The following is an 18,552-nucleotide window of genomic DNA, read 5'->3' as shown; positions in this document are numbered from 1 at the left end:
AATCTGTCGGATATTCGTAGCTCAACGAAAAATACTTCGACTGCAATGCCTTGCAGTGGCCACAGAGCTACTGGGCTCATTATGCCAGTGTATTGGGGAGTAACTGGATAGCTCATGCTCTGCAAGAACTCAGGCCAGGTAATGTGGTAAAACCATCTGAATCCTTAAATGCACAGTTTTTAAGATCAGCTTAGAAAAGATCCTATTCAGTGTTATCTAGGATTTCAAAGATGAAGCTTAAATAACAAAATAGAAATCTCTTGCCTCAGTCTCGCCTCTTCCTCTGTAACTGTCTGTATGTTTCTGCAAGTGAGATTGAAATCTCCCTCTCATCAGGTGATTAGAAATTACTGCCTTAAATTTTTGCCCTCTTGATATCTTGTATCCTCCCTAGGCAAGCAGGGTCTTTGATAAAGAGGGAATTTACTGGATGTGACTATCAGTAATAGTGTGGGGCACATGCAGGGCTCAGTCCTGTGAATCCTTGTTGAAGAGTTTGCCTTTAACTCCAGGCCAGCTCAAAAACCAGACGTTCAGGTTGTCCTTGCTACCTTGCCTATTGCTATCCCAGAACCAGCTGAGGAAAAGCCTGCCTGCTAAGCTGATTGCTCCTAAGTGTGATGTTCTCATTATCATGCCAACCCCAATGCTGATCGTGAGCTAGGTTGTAAGGGTGCAGGTTGTGCTTAAGCCTACATTCTACTTTCTCTCACAAAATCCCTTGCTCTACCAGTAAACGTAATGAAGGAAATGAGAATGGGCTCACCAGCATGGAAAAGCATCAATATTTACAGTTAACTACAGATGCCGAGTCATATGGTGTTCTGTACCATCATTCAAGTAGGACATCACTCAACTTATATGTAGAAAAATCAGAACTGAGTAAAATGAGTGATCTGACTTCCAACTGGGCGGTAAGAACATACTCTCAGTTTTAACTTTCTGGCAAGAAACTGCTTTCTGCTTGTGGTGAGTTTGTGCAAGATCATCAGCTGCAGTTCTCTACTTCCATTTGTTGTTACGACAGCATGGGCTGTTCTCTCAGGTACAGATATGTTTGCAAAAGATGACTGTTACCCCCATGAGCCATACTATTATGTCTTTTCTCTCAGGGATAAAGGCAGCTGAAAGGTATCTAATTTTATTCAGATATCTGGCAATAGAAGATGCTGAAGATCTCCTGTGGTTCCCGGGAAGCTTGTAGGTTCTCTCTTGCTCAGCAGGCACCGTAGTGTTTGTTTGAGTTGGTTCAGGGAGAAACATCTCTGTGGGTCACGTTGACCTTTAATGAAGACCTATTGGTCTTCATTACAGAGTAACCATTTTGGAGCCCAGGGTCCTGCTGATACTCTCTTCAATGCAGTAAAGCATTGGATTTCAATTGGGTTTTTGTTCCCGGCTTGTTGAAAGGGTTTGGCTTTTAACTTCCCATTCAATCATTTTTCATTTAACAGAAGATAAGATCTGGACTGCAGTGCAGCACAACAGCACAGGGCTAACCAGAGTCCAAGGAGCTGACCGGGAGAAGCCGTACACAATGTCCTTCAACTACAACAGCAGCGCGGAGCAGCTGGAAGCCGTGATAAGCAGTGCAGAGAACTGCGAGCAGGAGGCAGCCTACCACTGCAAAAAGTCACGTCTCCTGAATACCCCGAGTAAGTGCCACCATCCCAAATCTTTCCTTCTTAACTCTTATTGATTACACAGCAGGTACAGGCCACACTGCAAGTGAGGAGAAGAAAAACAAACAACCAACCAAACACAAAATTAATAGTAGCAATATAGAATGGAGTGAAAAACCTTTTAATTTCTTGGATACTTCTGTGCAGTGCTTGTCCTCTGGTGCAAGAGTGTACGAGCTCTGCAGGGGAGTTTTCAGTCCCTAAATTCATGTGTGCACAGACCTTGAAAACTTCTACAATGGAAAGTGCAGCCTAGAAACCACAAAAACTTTATTTAGCTGTTGGCAAAGAAATGTGCTTATTAACTTACTGTTTCTGTCTTTATATTAAATATACAAAGTATACCCAAACGCTTCCAGACTATTAATGTTATGAAGGGGAGGGGTGTACCCTCTTCTGAGTCCCACAGCCCTGAAAATGATGTTTAAGTACAGTTTGGTAGTACAGTTTCTGGGCCAAAGCTAGCTTTGCCCTTGCGATAGAAGGAATACATATTTTGCCCTGACTTAATGCAGCAGAAAAAAGGAAGCAGAGGATCTGATCAATTTGTGTTTCTCTGCAGTACCAAATTTGCAGTGGCTACTCAGAATGTCTGCCTTCTACTCAGCTCTGTCTTGATGTCAGGATTTTACATTTGCTTATCCAGAGAGATGAATAACATTAAAGGCAGGCTTCCGGCTATCTTCAGAGTCTCCTCTGGTTACTTGTAATGTCTGTATGGTCCTGGTGATTCTTTGATTATTTGCAACTCTTACATTTGTTAGTAGTGTAGAAGACATCCCACGTAAAGCCTGAAGGGGACCTTGCAATGGGGTTTCCTATTGTGTTAAAAACACATTGCCTAATGAGATGTATCAAAAACCCTCCTGGTTTCAAAAAAGTTACTATAACACTGAATGTTTATGGATCCAGTAATCAGATGCCTTACAGTCAGTTTATTTTTAAAAGCTGTGAGTTATGTCTTTTGTTATTATCAGTTTTACCAGCCAAGAACTGCTTGTATTGGTAATTTTTTTTTAAAGAATGAAATGTTAATATCAGCATCCAGGGTAGAGCACAAAGGGAAAACAAAATGCAGGCATACCTGCTCATAAAGAGGGGGAAATGATGTCTTACACATGCTTTCAGTGTTCCTGACTTCTGTATCCCACACCACAACTGACATGTTATAAAGATAAAATTCCACAGGAATTATTTCTGAAATGTTTTTTTAAAGATGACCACCACAGTATTAGAGCAGGTCTGCATGTGTTTTGACTTTGCACATTCTGTGAGGTATTTGGTCATGTGTATGCAGGAACATACACTCTGAGTGTGTTTTGAGACACCCCTTGAATGTGGGACCTCTCTAAAGCTAGGGATACTTCTTCAGAATCCAAACCTTAGTAAAAAAAAATAATGATAATCTTGTGTAAATTGACAGTATGCAAACTGTCCATCTTCAGGGCTAAAGTTATCAAACAACAGGCAGACTGGCTAAGATGGTTCCTGACAGGCAGCTTGTTCTCCACTTGTCAAGGACCAAATTTGTGACTCAGATCCTTCAAAGGAGAGGATGTGGGGATGGTGTCCAGCATTCTGACTTGCGCCTTTGCAGTTGCTATAGTGCCACTGTGGTCCTGACAGTTGGCCACACAAGAGTTGCACAACTCATTACTCTTTATAACAACTTCATCTGAGAGATAATAATAATAAAAAATTACAATCCAGTGCTGCACATGTGGCAGACACTGCCATTTTTTCCTCTTTTTTTTCTTCCTTTTGTATACATTATAATTACCCTTACAATTTTTCGAATTTTCATCCTGAACTTTCTCAGTAGTCTAATGCTTTAAGTTTGGCAAGTTGCGGAACATGCTCAAAAATAAATTGTTTCAGTCCTTGAAATGACAAAATAAGGGTAATTTGTTCTTAGCGGAGTACTGAGTATTTTTAAATGTTAGAAAGGCATTGTTTTCCTCAAAGTCTTAAAAGCTCTATTAATTGATGTTAATTTTAAGGTGAACTGCTAGTATATTATAGAAGAGCCTAGAGACCCAGGTGTCTTGAAGAGCTCTAAGACTTAAAGAATTTCCGCTCCTAAAGTTGAATATGAGCTCCAAGTGTGAATAACTTTAGGGTATTTTTGCTGGACTTGCTGCAGAAGATTCTCACCTGTGTTGTTTATGCCCAGAAATGACTGGAGGGACTTTGATTTGGGGTCAGAGCAACAGAACAAAGATCAAAACTCTTGGGTTTTGTTTCTTGATTTGGCCTAGGCTTTTGGATGCCTGAAGCACTACATTCTCTCTGTGTTGCCATAATGTGTAAATGCAGTTAATAAACCACACTTCAGATCTTCCTTCAGAAGCTGGTATACGATGTACACATATTGATAACAATATTGCTTTCATAGGCCAGAAAGAAACGTTACCTGACTTAGTCCGGTTTGCTCAATATCACCTCTCACTAATACCTCTGGACTGAGCCCAGTGGTGAATGCTTGATGGAAAGGCATATCCCAGAGGTACATCTGATCTTGACAAAAAGCTATAAAATTTCCCCTTCCTTCAAGAAATCTAATCCATTTCTAAGCTTCCTTTCATTTGGTTGTTTGTTTTTTGTTTTTGTTTTTTTTTTCCTCAGGGAGATGGAACACATGATTAGGATATTTCAGCTGATAGCACCAACACACCAAATCTTTGTCTTCCGGACCTAAACACTATCATGTTTCACAGAGAAGCAATAAAAAGATTTCTCTTTCCTCTTGCATTGGTAGTGTTACTCTCCAAAAAAGCTGTATGCTGTTACATAGTAATTTTGGCTTTCACAGCTTTGACATGGGGGAAAGGGACAAGCAAGGCACGCAGGACTGCCTCAGAGAGAAACCCAGGAAGGCTTCTGGATTACATAAAGTTGTTCCAGTTTATATCAAGGAATTTGTCTTTCTTCTCTTTATATTCTCTCTTGCCCTGAAGACACAGGCACATCCCCAGTGGGTGTGATTGAGCGTAGTATCCCCATTGAGTCACTTGGATTTACATCTGCAGCGTGTCAGACATGCAATCTGGCAGTTGGCAAAGGAGTTTACTCATCTCCACCTCCTGCTGTCTGGAACAGCCTTATAAGTTCTCACTGTCATAGTATGGTTTAGCTGCAAGCATGTCTTTGAAAGCAAAAATTAAATTGCCCTGAACTGCATTTTTGTACATCTCTGCCATCAGACAGATTTTAGGAAGGTTTGTGAACATCAGAGTAGATGTCTGTTCATCAAAGAAAGAGCTGGCTTTCTTATGGTGCTGGCAAATGAAACTTATATGACCGGTTATTGCAATTTTCTCGTGACTTTTCCATATCTGTTGGAGAGACACACAACCAGAGCAAATCCGACAGTTGGCATTAATTAGGAAAGTCATCCACACTCTTAGGAAAAGATTGCAGACTTTACCACCACCTTATCCTTAGATGTAGAGACCAAGTCAAGCTAGGAGGAGAGGAGGGGGGTGGGCAGGAAGCTTGGCCTATCTCTAAATGTGCTGTCTGTGTTCTGAGACTATGAAAAGAAATGTAGCCCCCTAGGTCTTTAATTTCCTTTCTTTATGGAGCATTTCAGGCAATACCTAGGAAAAGAGTATGTGTGCAAGGGTAGATGCTTGTGTGCCCATTCATGTTTATTAAACTGTTAACATACAAGATGTTTGAAGGTATGAAAACACTTTATTAACTGAGTAAACCCTTGGATCTGACTGAATTTGCTCAGTTTTCTGGAAGCAGTAGATGTATTCAAATGCTTAACATTTATGAATCTGCCTCGCATCCACCTTATCAAGGACTTAGCACTGACGGCTGTATCAGTGGCAGGATAGCTTGCTTTACAATAGTTGGCTGACAGTCTGTCAAGTTCATAGTACATTTGTGTAGGCAGGGACTGAGAAAAGATCAGTCCTAGAGCAAAATCAAATAAATAGGAATGTTTGGTGGTGGTGGGCTTTTCCTGGCTTCTTCCTTATTTTTCTTTTTCTAGTAGAATAACCACAGCATGTCACCTCAGGCTTAGATTTCAAGCATCCCCCCTAAGCTACTCACCTCTTTCCTGATCTTCCTGCCTATCCCTCTTATGGTCTGTCAAGTCCCATGGTTACATGACTTGTACCCAGGTTTCCATCTCCTCTTCTCCCCTTTCCCTCCCAGCTAGTTCCATATCTCAGTGTCAAGCTGCACCATGTGCCGTCACCAGCTCTGTGACTCCTTATGTCAGGCAGCTGTTAGCCCTCACTGGTGAACCACTGCATTTGCATTTTGTAACTCCCTATTAGAGGGAAAGATGTAGTGCTACCTCACAGCAGGGAACATGTCCTAATTTCTGAATTTAGACTTAAGATATAATTCTGCTGCTCAGGCAGTTCAATGTCTTTCAAGCTCTAGCCCTGTATGTTGCTAGAACTCTGTCTGTGCACGCTCCCTCCTTGGTCCCATATGAGACCAGTGATGTCAAAGCTGCTAAGAAATGTCCTTCAGGGTCCTGCCTCCAATAGAGGATGGTGGCGAGATGCAGCTTAAGGTGAGTACACAAGTCTGGTGTCTTCAGCACATCCCTCAATATGTCCCCATCACCCACCGTTGCTCAGTTAAGGGCATTAGAGTTTATGCTACTGCCAATCCCTTTTAGTATCTACTATGGATCTGTTTTTCATAAACTTACCTAATCACATTTTGAACTTTATTATGCTGCCTGCCTCTGCAGCCACCTAAGAAAGCAAGTTCCAAGAGTTCCTCACTTGCTGTTTTACAGAACTACATTTGTGGGGGGTTTAATGTGTTTTTGGCTGCTATTTTGCTCAGTGCAGTGAGTTCTTGTATTGCAGTATGCAGTGAAACAGAGTTTTGTGCTCATCCACTGTTTTTACAGTGCTCTTACTCTTCTTGGACTTTCACTAGCTCTAGTATTTTTTTTCAACTGAAGTGCCCCCAGTTTTTGAGATGTGGTTTGCACCAAGGTTTCGTATAATAGGGACACCACTTTTTAGAGCAGTGTAAATCTTTATGGAGAAAGGAGTGTGAAACCTGGATTCTGATGAATCACTTTACATAGATGTATCAAGAGGTGATCTCAAATGACCCATAACAAGCATTCATTTACCAATGGGGTTTTACTCACTATTATTTTATGCCTTTTAAGTATAATTTCCAATTTATCATTCCAGGGACTTTAAATTGCTATTGCACTACCAGGGGACTATTTGTTCTTGCACAAAATAACTTTAAATTGTTATTGCATTACCAGAAGACTATTTGTCATTGCACAAAATAACACAGAACAGGGCAGTCCGCCCTCAAAAAGTGGCTCATGTTGAAAGGAGTGGTGGATAGGTGGTAGGTGTAGATTGTATGCAGTGATTATTCTTGAGTAAGTAGAATCCCTTTCTTGAGAATGACTGACTTGCCATCTGTGTGTCCATCACCATACCTTGTCTCTCCCCTCCAAAGTAGCAGTGCTGACAGCTTCTCTCACAAACACTATTTTAGATAACTTGTGCTATATTTAGAGACTTTTTGAACAGAGTTTGCCATAGCAATGCCACATACTCCCTTATTTGGAGGGAGAGATGCAGAGGCCATTTTTAAAGATGCTATGTTGGTTTTAGTGTGCAGCTGATTATAATGCAGGTGGTCTAAGCAGAATAAAAAACCTGTTTCATGAGGCAGGTAACTTGGCATCCTGCATGCATGCATCTGTGAGTAATGGAAATATCATTATTCCCATTTCTGACCCTTTCTTTCCCTTGCCCTATACAATCTCTCTAGACTGGCAGTGAGGTACAGTATGCTATATCTGCCAGGGAAGGAATAGCAGCTACTTGCACTACTTCTCATGCAGTCCTGTTGTGTTTCTCTGAGAGGGAAATGCAGCCAAGAGGCCAAATGACAGGAAAAAACATGGGAAGAAATCCTTGCTCAGTCATACACTGAATGGATTCTAACTTGGTGGAAGGAAACTGTGTTCCCTCTTTGAACCCCTCTGCAGGTGAGAGCAGGCTTATAATGGTACCTGGAGTGACATGAAAAGGATATGAGTCTCCCAGGATTGCTCCAATGAACACTAGAGCACCATTATCTGTGTTTTCTTTAGACACAACGTGTCAAGTGAGTTTAAAAATGCTTCTCACAGTGGGGACTGATAGAGTAGTGAGGAAGGAGCTTGTATGGGTAACTCCTGTTTGCTTCTATGGAATACATCCTTCATTCTTCTGCTGATGCTGGACATTTCTGTTGCTTTTTGTGGTGGTTTGTTTGGTTTTTTTCCTCCCTTGAATGTCTGGGGTTTTTTGTAAGTCTAAGGAGCAGTTTTGGAAAAATACTTTTTTTTTTTTTTTTTTTTTTTTAAATTTTTATTTTATTTTAAAAGACCTTCTATGGTTCATTTACAAAAGAAATTTGTCACTCCAAACTGAATAGATCTACTATGTTTTACTGACATGGAAATGATCTTTTCCAATATAAAGGAAGCTTGACTAGGGATATTAATGAAGGCACATAGGACAGGTAAATGTAATATAAATGTAGACAACAGATTTTGAGCCTGGATTCTGGAATTCATTGCATGCACTATTATTGGTGGTGGTGCAAGGAAGTCAGTGCTGTGAACTGATGCTGCAAGGTGTTTACTTAACCTCTGTAACCTGTTAGTTTGGGACTTTTGATCCCAAAAACCTCTGTTTTGGAGTAAAGTTGATAATATCTTTTGCTCAGCCTGTGACACCTGTGGGATAGTGAAGTGCTCCCAGCTGGGCAATGACAAAGCGTTGAGTTCAGAGAATTCTGCAGTCCAAATGACAGTTTGGAAATGGATAGTTTTATGACATGCACATGTATGCCAGAACCAAACGTGTCTTAATTATACCCCTGGTTTGACAAACTCAGTTGTATAAACTATTCATCCACAGAGTTTGAAGAAGAGAAGAATTACAGGATTATTTCAGGCTATTCCAGCCAGCATTTCCTTAATTGTGAGCAGTGATAGTATTTTTTTTTTTTTTTTTTTTTTTTTTAGTTTGCAGGACTCACCATATTGTTTACAATTAATAAATAATGGTGACTAGAAACAAACAGCTAATCCATGGTTTGTTATATTAATGAGTCATTAGCTATGACAGCAACCTGTCCACCATCCAAGAAAGAAAGCAGGATTGCTGCCTGAGCAGAAAATTGTTCCTTCTCCCTCATTAGAGCCACAGTGGGGAGTGTGTTCTCATCACACTTCCCTTTGTCTGCTTCCTTCAGCTGTCTTATTTTGAGCATCTTGGACTCAGACTGTCTTACTGACATTAAACTAATTTCTCTGTATAATTTGGGTAAGTGCATAGAATCTTCTGATTCTGGAGAATAGCAGATGTAAGTCATAGAGGTGGAAGAGTTCTCAGCTGACCTCTTCTACTATTATGCCCCATGAATGGAACAATAGTGATTTACATTTCTATTTACATTATTTTTTAGGATAGAAAAGCATTTGGGGCTGTAAACTCTCAGTTTTATGATTGTTTTCAGTTCATTTGACCCCTGTTTTAAAGTATGTTCCCAGCAAGGCACTTGCAGAAAATCAGATGGAATGGAACCCCTATGCTTTGATTTTGTTTTAATTGGTCTGACCTATCCAGGAAAAGAGAGGTGTTAATAGACTATACACAAAATGATCAGTGGCATAACTTATTCATATAGTGCAAATAGGAGAATAGAAAATGTAAGCACGTGGAAAAAGGAGTCACGTTTTTACTCTGTATAGATTAAGTTAGAGCTCAGATTCATTGCTTGTTAATCCGAAGCCCAGGAATTTTACCCCCATTACAGTGTGAAGATAACCTATGGAAAATGAATTTTCTGTATTTGAAACTGTGAAGGCAAAGACAGGAGAAAAGAAACAATGAGGATCAGCTGAAGGCTATATTTTGAGATTACTTCATGCTTGGGATTCAAATAGCAGTGGAATAAAAACCTTCTTAAAGTAAAACATTAAATTACTCTTATATGAACTTTCTGGTGTTAAAGGGAAGCATAAAAATAGCTCTTCTAGGTGTCTGCTAAGGGTAAGCAAGCTTGGAGAAAAAGTCTCCAGACCCTGGGGAAACAAAGGTGGGTAATTCTTACACTGCCAAGAAGCATGGTTTTTTTGAGAATTGTTTACATGCCCCCAACTTGGACTGATTTGCAGAGGACTAGATTTCGCTGAAAGTTGACAAGTACCTAGAAAGATGTGGTGACCTGAAAGAAAATAACACTTTAAAAACCTTCTTTAGAGAAACTTTTTTGATATCTGCTGGGCCAGAAATTTTGAGAATAAAAAGGAAAAAGCTTTTGAGCCTGTTTTTTTTCCAAGCCCCTTTGATAGGAAGAAGGCTCAGACTGATTTAGCCAAGGGGTATATTCCCACATGAGCTGTCCAGGACTCAAAGAAACACCAAGAGCCTTCTTTGCACTCAAGAGCAGAATTCAAAAGTCCCAGAAGAAGACTTTTTTTTTTGGTTTTTTTTTTTTTTTAACATTAGTGTTTAGAAAGGTTAACCAATTAATCTATGTAGTTTTCCTCTACAGGTAGATTTCTTGGTTATCAGCAACTGATGCCAATTTGGCCTGAAACTGGTATGGACCATTAGATTAATTTGAATGTACCACTCTAAAACCACTGGCCAAGTTCATGCAGCCACATAAATAACCTTAAGAAGAGTATTTCCTCCCAGATGAACACCTCTGAAATCTTGCACTCCAAGTGTGGGATTTATACACGTACCTCTTGTGCCTTGCCCTTCTGCTACTAGGGGAAGAATGAACTAGCTGGATCATTGTCAGGTCTAGTGTAAGATGAGTAGTTTTACTCTTTTTGGCTTTGAGCTAAAGGCTTTTTTTACATTAGCATTTGTTTGCCTCCCATTGTCACTGTGGTTTCAAGCTCTCAGATTTTATCCACATGAAACTACTTTGTTGTGAGGCACAAGTTTAGGGGTTGTTTTTTGGAGAGAAATCTTTATGACTGAAAGCTAATGTAACATCAGAGGGTGAGATTCTAGGACAAGTGGTCTTCTTCTGAAGTAGGCTCTGTCTCAACTCCCTTTGGCTTTTTTTCTGGCTCTGAAAAGTCAGTTTGATCCATTTGTTTTGCCACTGTAATATCTGTCGCCAAGCAGGGAAAGGTTCTCCTGCAATGAGAATTTTTCAAGTTCTGTTTTGTGATCCTGTTTCCCAGAGTCTCCGTGTTCAAAGCAGCAACAGTTTTCTAGGTCACTTTCTTCCCACTGCACACTTGTGTTCTGAATTCAGACAAAAAGATTGTGTTGCATTTTGTTTACTACCTCTGTGAGACATGCTAGGGCCACCAGTCAATCTGCAGAACATTAGAAGTACCTACTTAATAGAAGCAGAATTTTATTGAGTGAATAATTACATCCTGTTACTGCTGAAGTAATCACCCTACATACAACCTATGCCTCCAGAGGGAGGTATGTTCTTCACAAAATGCCACCCTGGACAGTTCATTTTACTTCTGTGCAAAGCTCCAGAATCTGTCTGACCATATTGTACTACAGGTTTTCATGTTTTCAGAGGATGAAATTTATGTTCCGTGAAATATGCCATTGCCAAAATTAATAGGTAAATGAACAGAGTGAAACAGACCATTAGAACCACTATAATATCATAGTTACTGGGTTGTGGCACAAAAGCAGAAACTAATGGGTAAACATAACCATATTATAGCGACAGGAGCCATCAATGTGCAGTACACAACTGTGGTTACACAATGGTAGGCAGTCAACCATTATGAAATACGATTTAGCAGCCAGGCCAGTTACAGGTAATCTTGCTTAGAACAACATTTCCCTTGGCTACTTTCTTTTAGTTGATAAATGTCAACTATTTTCTGCCCGTCCTACTAGAATTTCATTTCAATTTCACAATTTTCATAATCCTTTTTTTTTTATATTACTCTGAACCATGATACTGAGATTTTTTTCTTTGTTCCTGAGGCATGAACAGATTGTTCCTGAATATTCATGCAAATAGGAATTCAGCCAAAGGCCTTCAGAGTAAGTGTTCACTGTAACACCTTGAAATCTTTTTGATACCCTTGTCTTTATTTCTACTCTAAAACAATGCTTCATAATTTTAAGTGAACACTCAAACAATGTCTAATCAAGATAAACAATTCATAGACTGAATTGTGTTTGTATAACATGATTAAAAAGCTTTGAATAGCTAACATCATCATAACGTTCTATTAATGGGCAGGGTGAGAAAAGCTACAATAACGAATGATTTGACTAAAAAATTACAAAGCTCAAAGATATGCAGGATCAGTTCCACTGGATAACAATATATTTATAAGGATTTAGGCAAGCAAGATGCTGGATTAACTCCTTGGTTATTACATCTTTCATTAAATTCCACTTTAGTCTAAAACAAACTACAAAATACAGGAACATTTTAAAAATTGAGATATGTAGAGAAGTTAACAAGTTCATCCATAGTTGTTAGTGCAGTATTTGCAATCAGCATCTAAACACTTAAGCACTGATAGATTGAAAAAGACAGTACTCTGTTCTTAAAATAGAGAAATGTCCCCCACACTGTTGAGGAGAGGGGGGTGGAGAAGTGTTTTTCAGCCTGGTTACTGGAGTGGTGCAATATAAATTAGAATACCATCTCTGGCCATTTTCTGCAGCCGGGAGAGGGATTGATGCGGGAGCTCCTCCAGATCGCTGTGCCACTCAAGGGTTTACTCATGCAGGAGGACTTTGACAGTGACTGACTAAAATAGATTCAGAGCTGCTTTATTCTGCTGAAGTGTTTCAAAGTAGTTGGAGCACAGGAGAGAGTTGGGTGCTCAACTGTTTAGCTTTCTGTCAGAGGTTTTCACTCCATGCATATGCAAAAATTAATCAGTTACTTTGGTCTTAACTGAGCAAGATTTTTTGAGGGAATATGTAGCAGGGAATTGAGTCCTAATAATAGACTGCTACAAGGAAGGCCAAAAGGGTTAAGAGCTAGCCTAAGCAACAGCCAACATTGTTAATTGCATTCTTGGATGCCAGGCAAACCAAGAGTTTCTCTACACAGCAAAATAAAACTCTGTGGAAGTCATATATGTGTAATGCATGTAATTTAACATATCTTTCTACAGCACATAAGTGTTTCCACTGAATAATATGTGAATTTCCAAAACTACTGACACCTGGTAAAATAGTTGTACCTGACACTAGTTTTTACTGAGTAGATCTCCTTTATTGCTTTTACCCACAGCAAAAACAAAGCCAACTGAGGTTGCAAATATGCAAGTAAATCTTGAAATTGTAGTCCTCAAAGTCCTGCTTCTATTTATCAAGAGAATGCTGTCTTACTGTTACACTGCTACTAAATGTGAGATATTGCTATGATGAGTGTAACCTATGACAAAACAGTGAAAACTTGAATACGTTAAATGCAGAATTAGGTGACTAGTTGAGTGATAATATATTGCCTAACCTAATGAAAAGACATTACCTTTGAATAATGGACCAAATCGTAGATTTAATTATCCCAAGGCAAGGTAGTGGGTGCTTCATGCAGACAAGGTCAATTACCTTATCCAGAAGAGCCTGTTTGAAGTGTGTTATGAATAATTCACAGACATAGAAATTAGCTCTGAAAAAATGTCCCAACTATAATGTGGTGAAAGCATTCAATTTCTTTTTTAATGTATTTAAGATAACACCCAAAGGACAATTATGGCTGCTTAACTGTGAGACTCCTTAAATGACAAGGAATGACAATTGTGTGGTCAAATTCACATTATTGAATTATGCAGAAGAAGCATCACCATCATGGTCTCATCCTGTCAGGTCACAAGTAACTGATTTCAAAGCTCATATTGTATTTTTAAATGCTAAATGAAATTCGATCAAAGATTGATTAATTTATTAATGTTTCTCAATAGAGAAGACCCAGTTGTTACTGTACTAGCTTTGTTTACTTTGTTTGTTCGGGGCTTTTAGTTCTTTGACATTCTGGTGTGAAAACAAAGGTCCAGAGTGGTCGAATCATTTTTATGATTTTGGAGAGTCTGACAAACCCAAAGACGAGCCACTGGGCTTTCCAATCTTTAATCTGAAGATCAGTCTTCTGCTATGAGCACTAAATTGTGCTGTTTCTAAGACAATATTGTTCCAATCTAGGACTATTTAGCATTAGAGTTAAAACAATGATAGTAGCCATGGTAGCAAAATGCATACTCAGTTGACATATGGTGACCTTAGGTGTGAATTAGAAACGCAATAAACCTCTAAGTCTGGGGAATAACATGCACTCTCAGCATATTTTGATTCCACAGGCAAAACAATAACCTTAGCTTTCTCTCTTTGACTTTGCAATAAGTGGTAACGGCCAGGGGAAATCCCTCAGGGGCTGCAGTTTTCTAAGATGCCTGGCAAGAAGATGACTAATTCATCAGGTGCCTCAGTTTAAGTGCTGAAGTGTAATAGTGACATTTCATGGCCTTTGAGTTTACTTGCTTTATTTGCTTGAAAGAGAGAGTTCAGCAGGATTTTAGAGGGTGCTATAGAATTGTGTATCTAATGAGGCATACAGCTGGCCTGCGCCTGTTTCCAGTCATGTCAATGTCAAGAATCCCATTTAGTTCAGTAGGAGCAGATCTGGCACCCTGGTACTTTCAAAGGATGGTTTGAATAGAGGAGGATAAAAATTTACCACAAAGTCCATTTACAAAACAAGCTGCTAAAATATTTGATAAAGTAGGAAACCACTACAGAGAGATAGGAAAGAAAACTTCCATTAAAGCAAACATATTGAAAACTGTAGTTTTCTGTATGTAGATGGGGGTTTTTTTTGTATTCTCCATCATCCATCTTTCCTCCAAGGATCAATTCTCCAAAAAAAGCTCAAGAATTCTCTTTCCTCCCACTTCACTCACTCATTGGCCTCCACCCCAGTGTTTTCTGGGAGGACTTGATAAAGACTAGTCTGAGCCTAAGAGACTTGCTAGCTGATGTTCTTATTTGCATGCATGAATTTGAACAGATGTTTACATAGTAGTGTTAAGTAGGCCAGCTGTTTTGGAATCATGTATTTCATTTAAAGTAAAGCTGTATGGTTCAAACCTTTACTCAACTATGGAAGAGAAAAGAAACGTAAAGACAAAAACATTTCTTCCCCTATTAGGAGGTGGCTTCATTTATGCATGTCAGTTTTCTGTATCTCTGAATTTACAGCATAATACCAACAACTCTTACCTAAATCTCTGGGCATTTGCACCTTATCTTGACCAGCTGAATGCAGATGGAAGAAAATAGAAGCACAACATCAGCATTGAAAAACATTTTTTGACTTAGGGAAGAAAAAAAGTACCGAGACAAGAGGAGGGGAGTGAAGTTATCACTTTTCTTTAAAAGAGGTTGCTTATTGCTGATTGTTTCTGCGGTCTGTTCTGTAATGAAGCATACATCAGGGTAATGTTTGCCTTTGCATTTGTTCTGCTCTTCAGATGAGAGAAAAAACATAATCCTTAGGAGTGTATTACAGCCATAAATATGTAACTTGTATTTATAAATTCCTTAATGTAAATCTGAGTAGAAATCTTTCATTATTATGGAGGTGTACATACTCATACAGGCATATGTGTAGAGAGAAAAGGTTGGTGGCAGTGGCTCTCATATATTTTTAAAAGAAGTTTTCCCCTCAGAGGTTCCTATTTTAAATACGAGTCTTGGGTCTGATCATCCATGACTTCATTGCCTGCCCCGCTGGACCTCCATGTCTTGAAAAGAAAGCAGGCAAATGATGTAGAGAGTTATATGGAAGTGATTGAGCCAGTTATTTTTTGTACTGCTGTTGAAGAACTCTAATGATATGTACTAATGTATACCCTCTCAAAATCCTACACCAATCTGAAAGAGACTTACCTGCCTCAGTTGTATTGTTTCCACCCAAGCACTACCATCTGGTAGAGATGTCTGCATCTCTCCAAACCAGTAGTTGACAGGATTTGTATACTTGGTTTGAGGAAGGTACACTCAGTTAAGGAGCCTTACTGTTGGAAGGAAACATGATAATGTATGTGATGATCTTGTGGACTTTTGATTCACAGCCTTGATGCAGCCCACAGAAAGATTTGTCTCATCAGCTGAGATGAAAGGCCTGTGGTAGAGGGTTACATTGCGAAGATCTTGATTCTTACTTCATGAAGCTTGTAGATTATGCATTGGCTCCAATGGTGATTCTTTCTCTTACCATTAAATACAGAAGATACATAGGCCTGTTCTGCTTTTGGAAAGAGAGGAAGGACTAGGACTTCTCATGGTTGCATGGTTCTTGTTCTTCTGCAGCCTCTGCCCATTCCAGTATTGACCGCAGTGGTAAAGCTACAGCTGAGTTCTGCATTGAGCTGTAGGAGCAGAAAACCATCTTCAGCTGAATAATAATCTCTATTAGTGACAGTAGACCTGCTGAGCATAGCTGAGCAGTTCATATTCTATTCAGTACAGTCTGTGCAGGAATGTATATACACACCCATGTTTGTTACAGTTTTATAGAGAAATACACAGGAACCTGAGACCAATTAAATAGCAAAAACTAAATAGAAGATCTAGTTGAAAGATATAAACCTGTTGCTAACAGGCTGAAGAAAAGAGCTGCAAATTGATTAAGCAATTCCACAGAGAAGACAGATTGTTATCATCCTGACCTTTAAGGCTGTTCAGGATATATCAATAGGAGCATCTTCTGAGTACAGTGTTCTATGAATTTTTTCATTTACATTGTCTTGTTTTTCTCTTTATGTTCTGGCTTGGAGCCAGTTCATTTCATGGTCTTGCATATACATATGTTCTGCTACAGCTGCATTTTTCCGAAGTGCCCAATTTCACAGCACTCTAGCCTTCCTTAGTATGACAAATGGTGCCCCTGCTGCTCTGACCAACAAAACTGTAATTGCAGCCCTGAGACACGGACAGCTGAACTAATGCCATGCTTTAGTTTGGGTATATCCTTAAGTTAAAATTTGACTGCATTTGTTTATTGTACCCAAATTTCCAATTCCACCACTTAAGACATTAACTGCTGACATTAATTGTAATACTGAGGAAAGCAGAATTGCTCTGCAGTTGAAAGCAGTGTCAAATCAGCATTTATTTATTTAACATTAGTCTGTAATGTGTTGTAACACATCAAACTATAAACAAGTTTAATGAGTTGCGGTAATGTTTGTAGCCTCCCAAAGATACTGGAATGTAGTTCAACAAGTTGTTTGTTGTTTGAGGGTTTTTTGACAAAGAACTTAAAACTGGACTTTTTCCACTGCTGTGCTGGACTTCGTGATCATAGTAAATGCAACTGAGTGTTTTGCCAACTAACACGTTTTAGGAGCAAAAAACAATCCAGTTCAACTGGCCCTGTGAGATTTCAATTCAGTAGGGATGTGAAGAAAGAGTAGGAGGAGAGGCTTAGAGCGTGATTTATCTCTGCTTGTCCAAGCTGCCTTTCTGGCTCATAATTAGTGCAAGACTCAGAAATGTGCCTATATTATTCTCTAAACTCTTTTCTAGGTGTTGGTGTCATTTTGTGGTGGTTTACAATGCCTGTCTTGTAGAGGACAGGAAATATATTGTGTACTCTGCACGTGGACTTTTACAGGTGTTTAACATTATTTAAATATCTTCCTTTTTTGCCATTAAAAGAACCCAAAACAACAAAATAATAACAAAAAAGCCCTCTGGCTTTTTATCTAGAGCTTCATGGAGCATGATACTGGATTTCCCTCTTACCAAAGATGCTCATTTGGTCAAATAATTTTACAGGGAACTTGAGATGTGATCTCATTTTCCAAAGGATTCTGTCCAAAACAGAAACACCATCCCAATAATATCTGAGATATTTTAGGAAAATCCTCTAATTTATTTAATTAGGGATTGGGGCTTCAAAGTGATTAGCAATATGTTATTATCTCTTCTAATTTATGTTCTATTAAGACTGTTTTTCTATTTTTATTCCAGTTCAGAAATTCAGCATATTTACTGATGATATTTTCTGATTTCTTTAAGATCAATCTAAGCTATGAAATTCAGTTATTATCAGCCACTTACAGGAACCAGTTAGTAGTTGCACTTCAGAAAGGCGCAGTGTGGAAACGACATTGTCCTAACGACTTTCTGGTCAGATTCACTCCGTGTAAATAGATTTTATTCTCTAACTGTCAGCCATGCTGTGTTAACCTGGGAGCTGAAGGACAAGGTGTGTTCTCATTGCTTCATGAATCAATATTGCTAATAAAGATTCCCTATACCCAAATCTAGTTTTTATTATTCCTAGAAGCTGCCATTGCAAGTGCAATGGAAACAAAATTAATCTGTCTTTTGTGGAGGGTTGTCGAATCTGAAGACAGTCCATTTCAGTCACTAGTGACTGTATTGGTGAAATGTTAGAAGGGGTGAAAAAGCAATAATAAGGATCCTTTTCTCATTATTAATGCTGATAGTTAAAACTGCATATATAGGAAACAGTTCTGTTGAGTAAGGTAATTCCATTTTTACTCAGACACTTTTCAAAATAAAGAGAGGAGAAGCACTGTTATTAGCATATGTAGTTCCTCCCAAAGGACAGAGCAAAGATTGCTTTCCACAGCATGTTTTTCTGCAACTTATCCAGTCTCCTATTAAATGTCCCAAATGTCCCCATTTTATCTATTTTCTTTTCCTAGTTTATCAAGCTGCATTTTATCATGGGCAGGATCCAGCAAGCTGTCCATGGCTTCCTGCAAGAATTGGATTCATCCGTATATTAATTCCACTCAACTTTACTCCAGCTTGCTTGTGTTCATAAACAGTCAACCTGCTCTTAGTTATGCCCCGACTTTCAG

At 39.0% G+C, this 18,552-nt stretch overlaps 1 protein-coding gene across 1 annotated transcript in view; it reads left to right on the top strand.

Annotated features, from left to right (window-relative positions):
* Nucleotides 1-18,552, top strand: part of CNTNAP5 (contactin associated protein family member 5) — a 289,197-nt gene that overhangs the window by 200,289 nt on the left and 70,356 nt on the right. The window contains exon 13 of the mRNA XM_064661315.1: nucleotides 1,455-1,655. Within this exon, the coding sequence (XP_064517385.1) occupies nucleotides 1,455-1,655 (201 nt within the window). The remainder of the gene's footprint in view (nucleotides 1-1,454; nucleotides 1,656-18,552) is intronic.

The sequence above is a fragment of the Pseudopipra pipra genome, chromosome 7 (genome assembly GCF_036250125.1).
Source record: "Pseudopipra pipra isolate bDixPip1 chromosome 7, bDixPip1.hap1, whole genome shotgun sequence".
In the NCBI taxonomy this organism is placed as follows: domain Eukaryota; kingdom Metazoa; phylum Chordata; class Aves; order Passeriformes; family Pipridae; genus Pseudopipra; species Pseudopipra pipra.
This window is presented reverse-complemented; position numbering and strand designations above follow the sequence as displayed.